Consider the following 16,960-nt stretch of genomic DNA (forward strand, 5'->3'; position numbering starts at 1 on the left):
AGCAAGAAAAGCAGCGGCCACCTTGCATTGCATTAATCCATATGTCATAGTGAGCTTTGCTAGCCATTATGCCAAAATGTATATTTCATATTATGGATGGATTTTTTAGTTGGATTTCTATTTGAGAATTCGTATCCGTCTTTGGGGCTGTCGTGGTGATGCTGTCCTTGTGTCAGACCTGTATCGATCTCCTGCAGTACGTGTGCAGTGTGAGACTGATGTGTGTTGGAGAGTGCACACAAACACACGAGCGCACAAACACACGTCTGAGGCTAAGGCTGATGACTGGGCTGGACTGGACAGGTGACCCATCTAGAGGAGTGATTGAGTGCTACACCACTGGGCTTTGGCATTGAGCAGATATAATGTAGCGTGTTAAAGGTGCACCCTGCCACGATGATGAATACAGGCAAGTTGAAAAATAAATACTGCCGTATCAATCAATGGGCAGCTGCGTGACCCCTTTAAGATGTACTCATTTTTTACCAGACACATTAAGCATCAGGATTAAACTGTCTAATGTGGACACGGATCTCAAGGACAACCAAACAGTCTGCTGGCATATGTCAGAGCAGGGCCTTCTTCACTGTTCAATATGTTTCAACTACTATCACGAATTAAGTTAAGACCCAGAAGCAGACATGTCATATTGACAATGGTTTAATATTCCAACCGGGGCAATCAATAGACAGGTCAATGTAGGCAGGGGCCAGTAAACCAGAGGTGGGGCAGCGGTACCGGATGGCAGGCAGGCTCAGGGTCAGTTTAGGCAGAGGTTAACAATCCAGAGGTGGGGCAAAGTTACAGGTCGGCAGGCAGGCTCAGGGTCAGTTTAGGCAGAGGTTAACAATCCAGAGGTGGGGCAAAGTTACAGGTCGGCAGGCAGGCTCAGGGTCAGTGTAGGCAGAGGTTAACAATCCAGAGGTGGGGCAAAGTTACAGGTCGGCAGGCAGGCTCAGGGGCAGAGGCAGGCAGAGTGGTCAGGCAGGCAGGCTCAGAGTCAGGAAAGGCAAAGGTCAAATCCAGGAGTGCTAGAAAAAGAGAGACCGGGAAAAGCAGGAGCTGAGAACAAAAACACTGGTTGACCTAACAAACAAAATGAATTGGCAACAGACAAACAGAGCACACAGGTATAAATACACAGGGGATGATTGTGAAGATGGGTGACACCTGGAGGGGGGTGGAGACAATCACAAGGACAGGTGCAACCGATCAGGGTGTGAAAACTGGGAGAGCAGGGAGTCCGGAAGTAGCCTATTGTCCCGAGCCTATATGTTGTTGTACACTTTAAAAATATCTACTTGTTTCAACTAAATATTATTAAGTAACTGGTTCCACAGGTTTTTTTTTTATTTACTCAACTTTTCAGTCAAAGTGTTAGCTGAACATAGCATTTTTAGTTAGCCCAAACTTAGCTCCAACATGAGAAAATGTAGGCAAGAATTCAGTCAACTTAAAATGATGTGTTTGCTCAAATTGTCTCATGTGTTCATTTAACTAGAAATTATTATTTGGGCATCTTACCTTATAAAAAGGCTGCGGAACTAGTTACACAGAGTGCTTTTATCATGCAATGTTTTCAATTTACATATTTGACATACGATTACATTGTGCATCTTAATTTATAGAGTAAAAATGTGATTTGTGATTTGTACTCACAACCTCTTGGTTCACAGCATTCCAATCTTCCTGCTACGCCCCCATGTCTGTATCAATACCTGATTTCACCTGTATTGCTACACTTTGCACTTCAAAGTAAATCTCAGCTCTGTTAAAGGTATACTCAAGACAAATATTTTATTTATCATAGTGATTAAGGAGTAACATTAAAAGTAATATGCCCCACCAACATTAGACAACTATACAGAAAAACATAGAATTGCTTAAATAAGGAAATCAAAGAGAATAGTCTGATTAATAGTAATAGAATAGAATAGTCTGATTAACTGATAATTGACACAGACATGGTGATGTAGCAGGAAGCTCAGAATGCCATGAACAAAGTGGTTGTGAGTTCAAATCCCCGGTGAGGACATGATTGAATAATAATTGCTGTATAAATGAACATGCACAATGTAATCATGTATGTCAACTATATAAGTTGAAAACATTAGAGGTTAAAAGCACTCTGTGTGTGTAACCAGTTGAACAGCCTTCTGTAGTTAATAGTAGTTAATAATTGATATATTGAACAGAAATATAAACCCAACATGTAAAGTGTTGGTCCCATGTGTCATGAGCTGAAATAAAAGATCCCATAAATGTTCCATATGCACAACAATTATTTCCCTAATTTTTGAGGCACAAATCTGTTTACATCCCTGTTATTGAGCATTTGTCCTTTGTCAAGATAATCCACCCACCTGAAAGGTGTGGCAAATCAAGAATCTGATTAAACAGCATGATCATTACACAGGTGCACCTTGTGCTGGGGGAAATAAAAGGCCACTCTAAAATGTGCCGTTTTGACAAACAACACAATGCCTCTGAAGTTTTGAGGGAGCGTGCAATTGGCATGCTGACTGCAGGAATGTCCACCAGAGCTGTTGCCAGATAATTTAATGTTAATTTCTCTACCATAAGCCGCCTCCAATGTCATTTTAAAGAATTTGGCAGTACGTCCAACCAGCCTCACAACTGCAGACCACGTGTTACCATGCCAGCCCATGACCTCCACGTCCAGCTTCTTCACCTGCGGGATCGTCTGAGAGCAGCCACCCGGACACCTGATGACACTGAGAAGTATTAATGCCTGTAATAAAGCCCTGGTGTGTGGAATAACTCCTTTTGATTGGCAGGTCCAGGCTTCCCAGTGGGTGGTCCTATGCCCTTCCAGGTCCACCCATGCCTGCGCCCCTGCTCAGTCAAGTGAAATCCAAAGATTAGGGCCTAATTTTTTTGGGGGGGGATTGACTGATTTCCTTATATAAACTGCAACTCAGTAATATCATTGAAATTGTTGCATTTTGCTTTTATATTTTTGTTAAGTTTAGTTAAAAGAACATATGAGACAAATTGAGCAAACACATCGTTTTAAATTCAGTGAATCTTTGGCAATGTTTCCTCAAGTCGGACCTGTTTGGGCCAATTATTTTTGTTGTTGTTATTCAGGTAACTCTTGGACCAAAAAGTTGAGTAAACAAAATAAAATGCTGTGGAACTAGTTACTTAATAATAATCTGTTGAAACAACTACGTTTTTGGTTGCTTTTCATTTTTCTGGTAATACTGTATATGTTTATTGTGTAATGGATGAAATGAAGCTTTTACAATGCATTACGCAACAAGCAAGTAGTGTTGCATATCAACTGAGTATTCTAAATGTGAAGCAGATGTTTCATGACAAACTAGAAATCTTTCAAGTAGATCTACAGTACTGTAGAGTAAGTAGATCTACAGTACTTCTTATTCCTGACATTGAGCCGGTCAGACTTTGTAGGCCAGGCATTCATTTTGAATGAAGGGAAAAGAACCACACTTGGAAAACTGTTAGATGATAGGCGAGAAAGATCCATCTCTTTCTAAGAATCTGGCAGACAACTCTAGCGGGAGAGTCAGCATGAAACAATCATTTGTTTTATCAACTTGAATGAAGAATCAGCAGAAGCATGATGTGAATGGGAGCTGCATCCACAGTAGTATTGATCCGAGGCTGGAGAGAGCACGGAGAGATAGACTCAGCCCAGCCTTGTCATCCATCCTTCATATATCAAACACAGGCCCACGATCAGAAACCCACCCTCTCCGTATTCAATAAAATACTAACGTACAAAAGCAGTAGCAGGTCCCCTAGCAGCATACATACTGTAGCCTGTTTGGCTTATCACTGTTGGAAATCAATAGAGCAACAGTATGTGGGACACAACTGTCTGTATGTGAACATCAATGCCTAAAAATACACCTTGTGTCAGTTGAAAGGCCAGTGTAATTTAGTACCAGTATGAGGTACTTAGCCATAACCATTGACATTTAGATTATACAGTAATAATGTAAAGTATGATAGTAGCTGATGATAGTCCTTTCTTATTCCGTGACTATTCCTCCCTCTGTTGCCTCTGATGAGAATTTGAAATCTTGACCTCGGTACAAAGCGAAGAGAAATTGCCGTCTGTTGAGAAAAACTTGAATAGAACGTAGTGGAACCGTCCTCATTCAGAGCTCTGTTGCGTCTTCTAAGGTCCCTTTGTAAGTATCAACCTCATGATACAGTGATTTCATGTCTCTTCAAACCTAGTGAAATGCCTTGCTCCTATACTGATATTCACCCCTATGCTTTCGGGCAACTGCTCCGCTCACAGTCCCTGCTGTGTTAAATGTGGTGCTGCAAATGGAGCTAGACACTGTTTTATTAATCAGCCTGTGTTAGTGGCTGGGTGAGTGAGGGGAAAACACCGACAGGTGGTATGAAGATTCGGACGGACTTTAACCAAGTAGTGCTTCGAGTTCCAGAGCGTAGGGCACAGTGTATTTTAGAGGTTGTACGCTGCCATACTACCTCACCATTTTTGACTTTTAACAGTTCGGCCAGTGTTCTTAGACCTTCATCAGCTGGTGAATGTCAGCGCTATCGCGCCACAGAGTTCCTCGTAGGCATCCGTAAAACTTCATTTTCTGCACTTTTCAGATGTTCTTCACAGTTCATTTGGCCTGGACATCTGGAGGAACAGCTGGAAGCCATTTCAGAGCAATGGGCCCAGTCTTTGATACACTCAGTCAGTCTTTCCTTCCCATACAGAGCCATAACAGAACAAGGGGGCAACATTGGCTCAGCACGTGATGAGATTCCCTCCCTCTCTCTCTCTCTCTCTCTCTCTCTCTCTCTCTCTCTCTCTCTCTCTCTCTCTCTCTCTCTCTCTCTCACTCTCCCAGAACTAAGGACACATACAGTTCCTTTTTATCGAATCCCCCATGGACACTTTTTATTTACGTTCCCATTGAAGCTCTTCTGAACCAACAGCTCTGTACAGTATTTCATTTGAAACCAGAAACTGTTGTCTGTTTACGTTTTCTGATGGAGGGGCATAGAGAGATCAGACACCAGCCCTGATTGTGAAGTCTCAGCTATTCCTACCATTGCCAGATATGTACCATTGGGGTCATATTTCTGCCATTGCTTGAAATCAACAGTTCTGTATGTATGAAGGATGCTGTCCCTCCCTCCTCTACAGGACCGTGAGCTAGGGGGAGACTGCGGGTATAAACCTGACGGACCGTGGCTCTACTCTACAATCTCATACCTGCGGAGGCTCACTCTCCTCTCTGTGAACTCTGAGTCAGACCTGTCACACTGGCCTGGGACACATCCCTCTCTTTCTCTGGGGCCTATTCACCGTAGGACTCCACTCGTAGTACAGCAACGGCAGTGAAGGAAGTGACAAAAATGTTACAGAATTGGTCAGACAACCTTGTATTGTTTGTATATCAGCTAGAGGTACCGCATGTGAAGTGTGTAGTATTAAGTATCTTATGTTTCCCGATCCTCTTCCCTCAGGTCTGTTCCCAGCGGTGCTGAACCTGGCCTCTATGGCAGATATCAGCACCAACGCTACCTGTGGAGAGACAGGACCAGAGATGTACTGCAAACTGGTGGAGCACGTCCCCGGACAGCAAGTCAGGAACACCCAGTGCCGTATCTGTAACGACAACAGCGAGAGGCAATTTGGTAACTATCAATATTATACCGTACCTACTGCATATTACAGTACACCTCTACTTTGTATTGTATCAGCATGCTTTACACTAGAAGTGTGGAGGGCTGTATACCACATTCAGCAAGGATTTAGAGAAACCACTTGCACGTTGCTCTCATCAAACTGCATCACTGCTCCTCATCATTTATCCATTCCAAAATCAATGGTCTCAGCCTATGAAATATACATGGCCTGGGATTGCTGAGGAGGGACTTTTGAAGAGTTCTGACTTGTGGGTCTGTAAACACAGCCTGCGTTTGTGAGCATATCTCACTATCTAACAGAGGACACATCTTCCTGTGTGTACACAGAGAGGAGCCATGCTTCATCTTCTGATAGGCACTTTGGCTGGTAATTAAAACTCACTGTCTATCTGACTGAGAGATTCACCTAAGACAAACTGGTGTGGGTGTAAACTGTGCAAAGATACATTAAATTATAAACGGGGTGGTTCGAGCCCTGAATGCTGATTGGATGAAAGTATGACAAACATACCAAGGCTAAGGGCTGTATTCAGGCACTCCGCATGGCGTCGTACATAAGAACAGTCCTTAGGCGTGGTATATTGGCCATAACCACACCCCCTTGGACCTTATTGTTTATTAGGTACATCACCCCGTTCACAAATCTTTTGTATTCCTACAGACAGTGAGTCACGTAGCCATGGCTTGCTATGTAAAGTAGGCAGACTGGCATTGAGGCATTCAGTTACTCTCCAATTGAACGTTAGAATGGGCAAAACCGGTGACCTAAGCGACTTTGAGCGTGGTATGATTCTCTGTGCCAGGCGCGCCGGATACAGTATCTCAGAAACAGACGGCCTCCTGGACTTAACAGGCACAACAGTGTCTAGGGTTTATTGAGAATGGTGTTACAAACAAAAAACATCCAGTCAGCAGCAGTCCTGTGGGCGAAAACAGCTCGTTGATGAGAGATCAAAGGAGAATGGCAAGAATCATGCAAGTGAACAGGCGGGGCCACAAACTGCAGGCGCGGCACAACAATGGTGTGCAGAACGGCATCTCGGAACCACAACTCGTCGGTCCTTGTCACTGATGGGCTATTGCAGCAGTTGACCACACTGGATTCTACTCCAATCAGCTAAAAACACACGATCACCAACACTGGACAGCTCAGGAGTGGAAAAACATTGCCTGGTTAGACAAAACCCAGTTCTTGTTGTGTCATGCTGATGGCAGATTCAGGATTTGGCATTAGCAGCATGAGTCCATGGCTCCATCCTGCCTGGTGTCAACGGTACAGGCTGATGGCAAGGGTGTAATGGTGTGAGTTTCTATGCCCCAAAGAATTCAGGCAGTTTTGGAGGCACAGGGGGGCAGTACTAGATGAACTGGCCACTGAGTGTAATCCTGACACAGCCTTAAAGGGCCCATAGCTAATGCACTATGTAGGGTATAAAATGCCATTTGGGGCGCATCCCAGAGCTCCATGTACCAACTGAGCAGCATATGTTAGAGTCCAGGGAGCAGGCAGCACAGATATCAGAGAGACTGTTCGCCCTGAGAGACAGACAGACAAACACAGGCCGACCTTGTTCAGTAATTAGACAAGTCTCTCAGAGAGGTCATTATTATTCCCTCACAGTAATTTGAATCAAAGCGGGAGGGTACTGTAAATGCTTTTAGCAGACAATTACCGGAAAAGAGGACTTCCTGCCTTGACGGTAAAGAGAAGAAGAAATGGACTCGTCATCATTTATCTTGTCTCATCGTTCAATAATGAGTCTTTCACATTTCTGGTAATTTCAGGTCTGACTAGAACGGTCTTTTTTGTTCATTCACATTTAGCCTGTCATGGCAGGCACTCATGATATGAAATACTGTACATTCCCACCATATTAGTATGCCATTAGTTTATTTGTTTTACCACGAGTGAGAGACAATGTTTGAGTCCATATTTTACCCATCCACATCTTACAGCTGTGTGCCTGGTGAGCAACTAGCCATGCAAAAAAATATACACATTTTAGAAGGAGACTTACAAGCCTTATAATAACATCTGTGCTTTCCACCTGTTGCAAGTCTTCTGGTGATGACTGTTACAAATGTCTTGCCATTTCTGCCACTAGCCTGTACAGCAGCCAATGAATCACTTGACTTGTTCTTTAATTCCCATTGAAACCAAACCATTGTGTGGCTCCTAATCTTCGCTGAAATGTCATAGGAATGCCCTTCAACGCGTACATGTAAGAATTAAGGTGACAGTGATTAGCAAAACTTCTAATTAGAGACAATTCTTTTGAAAGGGAAACTTGATTGTGAACCAATTGGGAATGATTTAAATGAATTATTTCTCTCGTAAATGGTAGGAAAACTATTAAACTGCTTAATCAAGAGGGCAACTTTAATTATCTTTTTCTGATTGGGAAATTATGCATACCGAATAGACTGATTTTCTGATGCAGTAAATCTTAAAGTACCTTAAGATGTGTACAGTTCCAGTCTTTTCTAAGCACCACATTTGAATGTTTTTACTGTTGCTTGAAAATCACTCTTGGTTGAGAGATCGTCAAACACTATACGGAGGAGGACAACTCTTTGGAGGTCGATAAAGTGGTATTTTTAAAGCATTTAACATTTCATTTGCAAAGATAAAGAGGTTTTGAAAGGCTGTTTCTGTCCGTACATGATAATGAGTGGGGAGTAGTTCACAGAGACAGTGGGGGGCCTCCATATGCAATGCTTATTCATTAGCAGGCTCCTTACTGTTGCCATGGTTTCTAACTAGCACGGAAATGTCCAGAAATAAGTAGCCTATGATTTTTATTTTAATTTTATTTTATTTCACCTTTATTTAACCAGGTAGGCTAGTTGAGAACAAGTTCTCATTTGCAACTGCGACCTGGCCAAGATAAAGCATAGCAGTGTGAACAGACAACACAGAGTTACACATGGAGTAAACAATTAACAAGTCAATAACACAGTAGAAAAAAAAAGGGGAGTCTATATACAATGTGTGCAAAAGGCATGAGGAGGTAGGCGAATAATTACAATATTGCAGATTAACACTGGAGTGATAAATGATCAGATGGTCATGTACAGGTAGAGATATTGGTGTGCAAAAGAGCAGAAAAGTAAATAAATAAAAACAGTATGGGGATGAGGTAGGTGAAAATGGGTGGGCTATTTACCAATAGACTATGTACAGCTGCAGCGATCGGTTAGCTGCTCAGATAGCTGATGTTTGAAGTTGGTGAGGGAGATAAAAGTCTCCAACTTCAGCGATATTTGCAATTCGTTCCAGTCACAGGCAGCAGAGTACTGGAACGAAAGGCGGCCAAATGAGGTGATGGCTTTAGGGATGATCAGTGAGATATTGACAGTGCTCAATCATCTGATATCCAGCAGTCACATGCAACTCATATCTCCTATCTTCAAACAATGCTTATCTCCTGAAGCATAATGCTTTCTTTCATTTCATTTTTATTCCTAGAGCGCCACCCGATTGAATATGCCATCGATGGAACTAACAGATGGTGGCAGAGCCCCAGCATTAAGAACGGCATGGACTACCATTACGTCACAGTCACTCTGGACTTACAGCAGGTAGGAGATGAGGGTGATACTAAACTAGGCTGGTCCCAGATCTGTTTGTGGTGTATAGCCAACTCCTGTGTTTGTTGCCTGGCATGATAATAATCATAAGAGATGGCAAGACAGCACAAACAGATCTGGGACCAGGCTAACTGTAAACTCCATTGGAACTGTAAAGCCACTCGCAGCCAAGCCCCAGTCAACAGTGTAATGCACTTGGCAGCCTGATGTGACACTTGTCTGGGGTTTCACATTCTCACACGTTTGTTTAGTCTGGTTTGGAAACAGTGTGTGTAAATATGCTGGCTGAAGACTTGCTATGAGATATTATGTGTAACTCGTCATGTTAGATGCACAGGTGGCCTGACTTGGAGGAGGGTTGAAGTTGACCGCTGTCTTGAACTGTCTGAAAAGACTGTTATGGATTTCAATCTCTCAAAGGAGAGGAATTGTACTACTGCATCCCACCAGATGAAATGTACTACTGCATCCCACCAGATGAATTGTACTACTGCATCCCACCAGATGAAATGTACTACTGCATCCTACCAGATGAAATGTACTACTGCATCCCACCAGATGAATTGTACTACTGCATCCCACCAGATGAATTGTACTACTGCATCCCACCAGATGAATTGTACTACTGCATCCCACCAGATGAAATGTACTACTGCATCCCACCAGATGAAATGTACTACTGCATCCCACCAGATGAAATGTACTACTGCATCCCACCAGATGAAATGTACTACTGCATCCCACCAGATGAAATGTACTACTGCTTCCCACCAGATGAAATGTACTACTGCATCCCACCAGATGAATTGTACTACTGCATCCCACCAGATGAATTGTACTACTGCATCCCACCAGATGAATTGTACTACTGCATCCCACCAGATGAAATGTACTACTGCATCCCACCAGATGAATTGTACTACTGCATCCCACCAGATGAATTGTACTACTGCATCCCACCAGATGAATTGTACTACTGCATCCCACCAGATGAATTGTACTCCTGCATCCTACCAGATGAAATGTACTACTGCATCCCACCAGATGAATTGTACTACTGCATCCCACCAGATGAAATGTACTACTGCATCCCACCAGATGAAATGTACTACTGCATCCCACCAGATGAAATGTACTACTGCATCCTACCAGATGAATTGTACTACTGCATCCCACCAGATGAATTGTACTACTGCTTCCCACCAGATGAATTGTACTACTGCATCCTACCAGATGAATTGTACTACTGCATCCCACCAGATGAAATGTACTACTGCATCCTACCAGATGAATTGTACTACTGCTTCCCACCAGATGAATTGTACTACTGCATCCTACCAGATGAAATGTACTACTGCATCCCACCAGATGAAATGTACTACTGCATCCTACCAGATGAATTGTACTACTGCATCCCACCAGATGAATTGTACTACTGCTTCCCACCAGATGAAATGTACTACTGCATCCCACCAGATGAAATGTACTACTGCATCCCACCAGATGAAATGTACTACTGCATCCTACCAGATGAATTGTACTACTGCATCCCACCAGATTAATTGTACTACTGCTTCCCACCAGATGAATTGTACTACTGCATCCCACCAGATGAAATGTACTACTGCATCCCACCAGATGAATTGTACTACTGCTTCCCACCAGAGGAATTGTACTACTGCTTCCCACCAGATGAAATGTACTACTGCTTCCCACCAGAGGAATTGTACTACTGCATCCTACCAGATTAATTGTACTACTGCTTCCCACCAGATGAATTGTACTACTGCATCCCACCAGATGAAATGTACTACTGCATCCCACCAGATGAAATGTACTACTGCATCCCACCAGATGAAATGTACTACTGCATCCCACCAGATGAAATGTACTACTGCATCCCACCAGATGAAATGTACTACTGCATCCCACCAGATGAAATGTACTACTGCATCCTACCAGATGAAATGTACTACTGCATCCCACCAGATGAAATGTACTACTGCATCCTACCAGATGAAATGTACTACTGCTTCCCACCAGAGGAATTGTACTCCTGCATCCTACCAGATGAATTGTACTACTGCATCCCACCAGATGAATTGTACTACTGCTTCCCACCAGAGGAATTGTACTACTGCTTCCCACCAGATGAAATGTACTACTGCTTCCCACCAGAGGAATTGTACTCCTGCATCCTACCAGATGAATTGTACTACTGCATCCCACCAGATGAAATGTACTACTGCATCCCACCAGATGAATTGTACTCCTGCATCCTACCAGATGAATTGTACTACTGCATCCCACCAGATGAAATGTACTACTGCATCCCACCAGATGAAATGTACTACTGCATCCCACCAGATGAAATGTACTACTGCATCCCACCAGATGAATTGTACTACTGCATCCCACCAGATGAAATGTACTACTGCATCCCACCAGATGAAATGTACTACTGCATCCCACCAGATGAAATGTACTACTGCATCCCACCAGATGAAATGTACTACTGCATCCCACCAGATGAAATGTACTACTGCATCCCACCAGATGAATTGTACTACTGCATCCTACCAGATGAATTGTACTACTGCATCCCACCAGATGAATTGTACTACTGCATCCTACCAGATGAATTGTACTACTGCATCCCACCAGATGAATTGTACTACTGCATCCTACCAGATGAATTGTACTACTGCATCCTACCAGATGAATTGTACTACTGCATCCCACCAGATGAATTGTACTACTGCATCCCACCAGATGAATTGTACTACTGCATCCCACCAGATGAAATGTACTACTGCATCCCACCAGAGGAATTGTACTACTGCATCCCACCAGATGAATTGTACTACTGCATCCCACCAGAGGAATTGTACTACTGCATCCCACCAGAGGAATTGTACTACTGCATCCCACCAGAGGAATTGTACTACTGCATCCCACCAGATGAATTGTACTACTGCATCCCACCAGAGGAATTGTACTACTGCATCCCACCAGATGAATTGTACTCCTGCATCCCACCAGATGAAATGTACTACTGCATCCCACCAGATGAATTGTACTACTGCATCCCACCAGATGAAATGTACTACTGCATCCCACCAGATGAATTGTACTCCTGCATCCTACCAGATGAAATGTACTACTGCATCCCACCAGATGAATTGTACTCCTGCATCCTACCAGATGAAATGTACTACTGCATCCCACCAGATGAAATGTACTACTGCATCCCACCAGATGAAATGTACTACTGCATCCCACCAGATGAAATGTACTACTGCATCCCACCAGATGAAATGTACTCCTGCATCCCACCAGATGAAATGTACTACTGCATCCCACCAGATGAAATGTACTACTGCATCCCACCAGATGAAATGTACTACTGCATCCCACCAGATGAATTGTACTACTGCATCCCACCAGATGAAATGTACTACTGCATCCCACCAGATGAAATGTACTACTGCATCCCACCAGATGAATTGTACTACTGCATCCCACCAGATGAAATGTACTACTGCATCCCACCAGATGAAATGTACTACTGCATCCCACCAGATGAAATGTACTACTGCATCCCACCAGATGAATTGTACTACTGCATCCCACCAGATGAAATGTACTACTGCATCCCACCAGATGAAATGTACTACTGCATCCCACCAGATGAAATGTACTACTGCATCCCACCAGATGAATTGTACTACTGCATCCCACCAGATGAATTGTACTACTGCATCCCACCAGATGAAATGTACTACTGCATCCCACCAGATGAATTGTACTACTGCATCCCACCAGATGAAATGTACTACTGCATCCCACCAGATGAATTGTACTACTGCTTCCCACCAGATGAAATGTACTACTGCATCCCACCAGATGAATTGTACTACTGCTTCCCACCAGATGAAATGTACTACTGCATCCCACCAGATGAATTGTACTACTGCTTCCCACCAGATGAAATGTACTACTGCATCCCACCAGATGAATTGTACTACTGCATCCTACCAGATGAATTGTACTACTGCATCCTACCAGATGAAATGTACTACTGCATCCCACCAGATGAATTGTACTACTGCATCCTACCAGATGAATTGTACTACTGCATCCCACCAGATGAATTGTACTACTGCATCCTACCAGATGAATTGTACTACTGCATCCTACCAGATGAAATGTACTACTGCATCCCACCAGATGAATTGTACTACTGCATCCTACCAGATGAATTGTACTACTGCATCCCACCAGATGAAATGTACTACTGCATCCTACCAGATGAAATGTACTACTGCATCCCACCAGATGAATTGTACTACTGCATCCTACCAGATGAATTGTACTGCTTCTCACCAACATCAGTTTTGTTCCCTCTGTCAATTTCTGAAGCTATTACTTTCTAAAATTGATATTTTTTTCACTTTGCTCACTTGCTCAATATAATATCTTCGTTGCAGTGAGAAGAGTGCAGCCATCCTTAGAACAATTTGAGATTAACCCTAGAGGAACCGTAGCATGAAGGTAGTTGCATTTATGCCCACAAAGCACTATTTAAATTGGCCCATTTGAGAGGGTGTCTGGACTGCTGACTTCCTCCTTCAAGCATGTGTGTTCTGTAGGAGACTGTACTGCCTCGTATCAGCATGGTACACCTGATATCTCTGACTATCAGAGCATCTGTAATGACTCCTCTACTATTGACCTACAACAGGAAATGATTCAACCCAATGGAGACTCGCCGTTAATAAAGTTCAGCAATGTGCTGTGTCTCTGTGGGTTCTGGGTTCAAGAGCTGGCGGTGTGCGTGTGTGAATGGGTGTGTGCGTGTGTGTGTGTGTGTGTGTGTGTGTGTGTGTGTGTGTGTGTGTGTGTGTGTGTGTGTGTGTGTGTGTGTGTGTGTGTGTGTGTGTGTGTGTGTGTGTGTGTGTGTGTGTGTGTGTGTGTGTGTGTGTGTGTGTGTGTCTGTGTGTGTGTGAGGGTGGAAGAGGGAGAGAGGAATCAAGGAAGAGGGGATCCTGAGGCTAGATTGTGATTGGTTTCGTAGGTGGTACAGTAACTCAGCTTCCTCCCAAGGCCTCGGATATGATCAAGGGTGAGCGTGAAGACGTGGCTCCGCTCCTAGGGCCTCCGCGGCTGGTGATTCATGGGAGTTTGTCCCTGAGTTATTATGCTTAGGTTCAGAGGGTGGCTCTCCGTAGACCCAGGCGAAGGGTCCCAGTCTGTGTCGGTCTCTCCCTTCCAGGAAATAGAGATGCAAGCACATCTCCTTCATTAATATCAGCCTGTCATATTACACAGGAGACCAGAGCAGGGTCAATCCGGAATTAATGACCATGTCACTCACACTGCTGAATTAAATATACAATGATACAAAGTTGGGACACTGGAATATAAAAAAAATCCAAGAGGGATGAAGGGGATCAATATTTTTTTATTTTTTTATCTCCTCGCTGGCTCCAGTTCAGTGAGCCCATCATTGGTTATTCAACCAGGAATAAATACACTCTTAGAAAAAAAGGTGCTATCTAGAACCCGAAAGGGTTCTTTGGCTGTCCCCCTAGGAGAACCCTTTGAAGACCCCTTTATGGTTACAGGTAGAACCTATTTGGTTACAGAGGGTTCTACATGGAACCCACAAGGGTTCTACCTGGAACCAAAAGGTTTTTAACTGGAACTATAAATGGTTCTCCTATGGGGACAGCCAAAGAACTCTTTAGGAACCCTTTTTTTCTAAGACTGTAAGCATCAACCAAAGACTGAATTTGTAATAGCTAAAAAAAAAAAAAAAGTATACCGTATATTTAATTTATTTAATGTACCGTACATAATAAACATGTGAAAGTGACCCAAATACTGTATCTCAGTGGTAAGTATGCAGACAGAGTCTCACTGAGGTCATCAAGCGTTCATAAATCATACCTTCCTGTGTTTAATTAGCGTTTGAAATCTGACACCGAGAAGTGCCTAGGCAGCCATTTTTTCCATGCTAATGTGAACTGGCCCATCACTCATCTCTATCCGGCCTGTCACCGTGGTGATGGAATTACTTTAGCTACACACATTGTCCCAGCTCAAACTGTTTGGCAGATTAGGGAGTTTGGTTTTAAGTAAAAAATGGTATATTGATGTCTCTCTTACAACATGAACAGTAAACAATTCCCGAGATAACACATCTTGGAAATTGCTTCTTTTTTTTTTTGTTCAGCCAAACCATCTGTTCGACTAATTAGATGTAATGGCATATTGAGGGTTATATACCAAGGTTATAATATTGCTATTTCACCACGAAGAACAATTAAACAGTAGTTGTATGCAGTAGAAATGTATTGAGAATAATTGAATTGATGTATACTGACGCTGACAGTGAACACCGAACAAACTACACTATTTGTATTTAGCCTTTATGGTCTTTTTAACAACAACATGTGTCACAAAGTGCTACGCAGTAGCTTGGAAGCACACAGTGGAAAGGAACAATTACCTATTAAGTTCTGTCACTCCCTCCCTCATGGTTGAGATAGCTTTGCCCATGGCCCTGTATGCAAAGTGTTCTCGCCATCAGTGCCCTTTAAAATGGAATCCTATTTGCGCTCCATTCAGGCTCTTTCCCCTGGCGGCCAGTCACCATGCTTGCTGTCGTCTCCTGCGATAAATGAGTCTGTCCTGTTGGCGCTGTCGATGATGTGTGTGAACGTATCGTTACCGCCCGTGACATCAGTGCTCTACTTTCCCCCTCTCGTTATCCGGGAGCTCCTAATGGAGTGGAAATCGGAATAATGACTGACACTGATGGGAAAGGGAAAGGGGGATACCTAGTCAAGTTGTACAACTGAATGTATTCAACTGAAATGTGTCTTTCGCATTGAACCCAACCCCTCTGTATCAGAGAGGTGCGGGGGGCTGTCTTAATCGACATCCATGTCTTCGGGCGCCTGGGGGAATAGAGGGTTAACTGCCTTGCTCAAGAGCAGAACGACAGATTTTTACCTTGTCAGCTCGGGGATTCAATCCAGCCACCTTTCAGTTACTGGCCCAATGCACTAACCAGTAGGCTACCTGCCGGAGGGGGCAGTGTGTGTGTGTGTGTGTGTGTGTGTGTCCGTGTCCGTGTCCGTGTCCGTGTCCGCGTGCATGTGTTTCTTGGCCACTTTTTGATGGGACCGAAAATTGTAAATCATTTTTTTCCCAGTTTGACTGACGTGGTCCAATCAGTTATTAGTTCAATGCTCCCAAGACTTTAGCACAGACACAGAGGGGGATCTGAACAGGAGCAGAAATACTATGGGAAATGAGACGCCCCACATAGACTTTACTACTTTGATCATGCTACATGTCTAAGTCAGAGAAAAAAGCGTGTTGTTCATATACAGGACATTTAAGCATGTTTGAATTAGATTCTATATGACAGCTGATGATTAATGACATACATGCCAGATACTTTAGCTTGGTATGCTATTCATAGACATGGAGGTGTTTGTCAGAGTGGCGCTCGACTTAGTGTGAAATATAATATGAAGCGGGTGTCAGTCGACATACCGCAAGGATGATTCTCAACACTTTAGGGCACACAAAACAAGCCCACACCATAGACCTCTGGCACCTCAGCCTCCAGTTGAGAAGGACAGTGATGTGACCTGGCTTTATCTATAGTTGGAGCTCAGAG

General features: G+C 43.4%; 1 protein-coding gene across 7 annotated transcripts in view; it reads left to right on the forward strand.

Annotated features, from left to right (window-relative positions):
- lama2 (laminin, alpha 2) overlaps positions 1–16,960 on the forward strand; it is a 148,982-nt gene that overhangs the window by 15,901 nt on the left and 116,121 nt on the right. For all 7 annotated transcript variants that reach the window (XM_052523521.1, XM_052523523.1, XM_052523522.1 and 4 more), the window contains exons 2-3: positions 5,491–5,661; positions 9,143–9,255. In XM_052523521.1, the coding sequence (XP_052379481.1) occupies positions 5,491–5,661; positions 9,143–9,255 (284 nt within the window). The remainder of the gene's footprint in view (positions 1–5,490; positions 5,662–9,142; positions 9,256–16,960) is intronic.

Source organism: Oncorhynchus keta, chromosome 8 (assembly GCF_023373465.1).
Source record: "Oncorhynchus keta strain PuntledgeMale-10-30-2019 chromosome 8, Oket_V2, whole genome shotgun sequence".
Classification (NCBI taxonomy): Eukaryota; Metazoa; Chordata; class Actinopteri; order Salmoniformes; family Salmonidae; genus Oncorhynchus; species Oncorhynchus keta.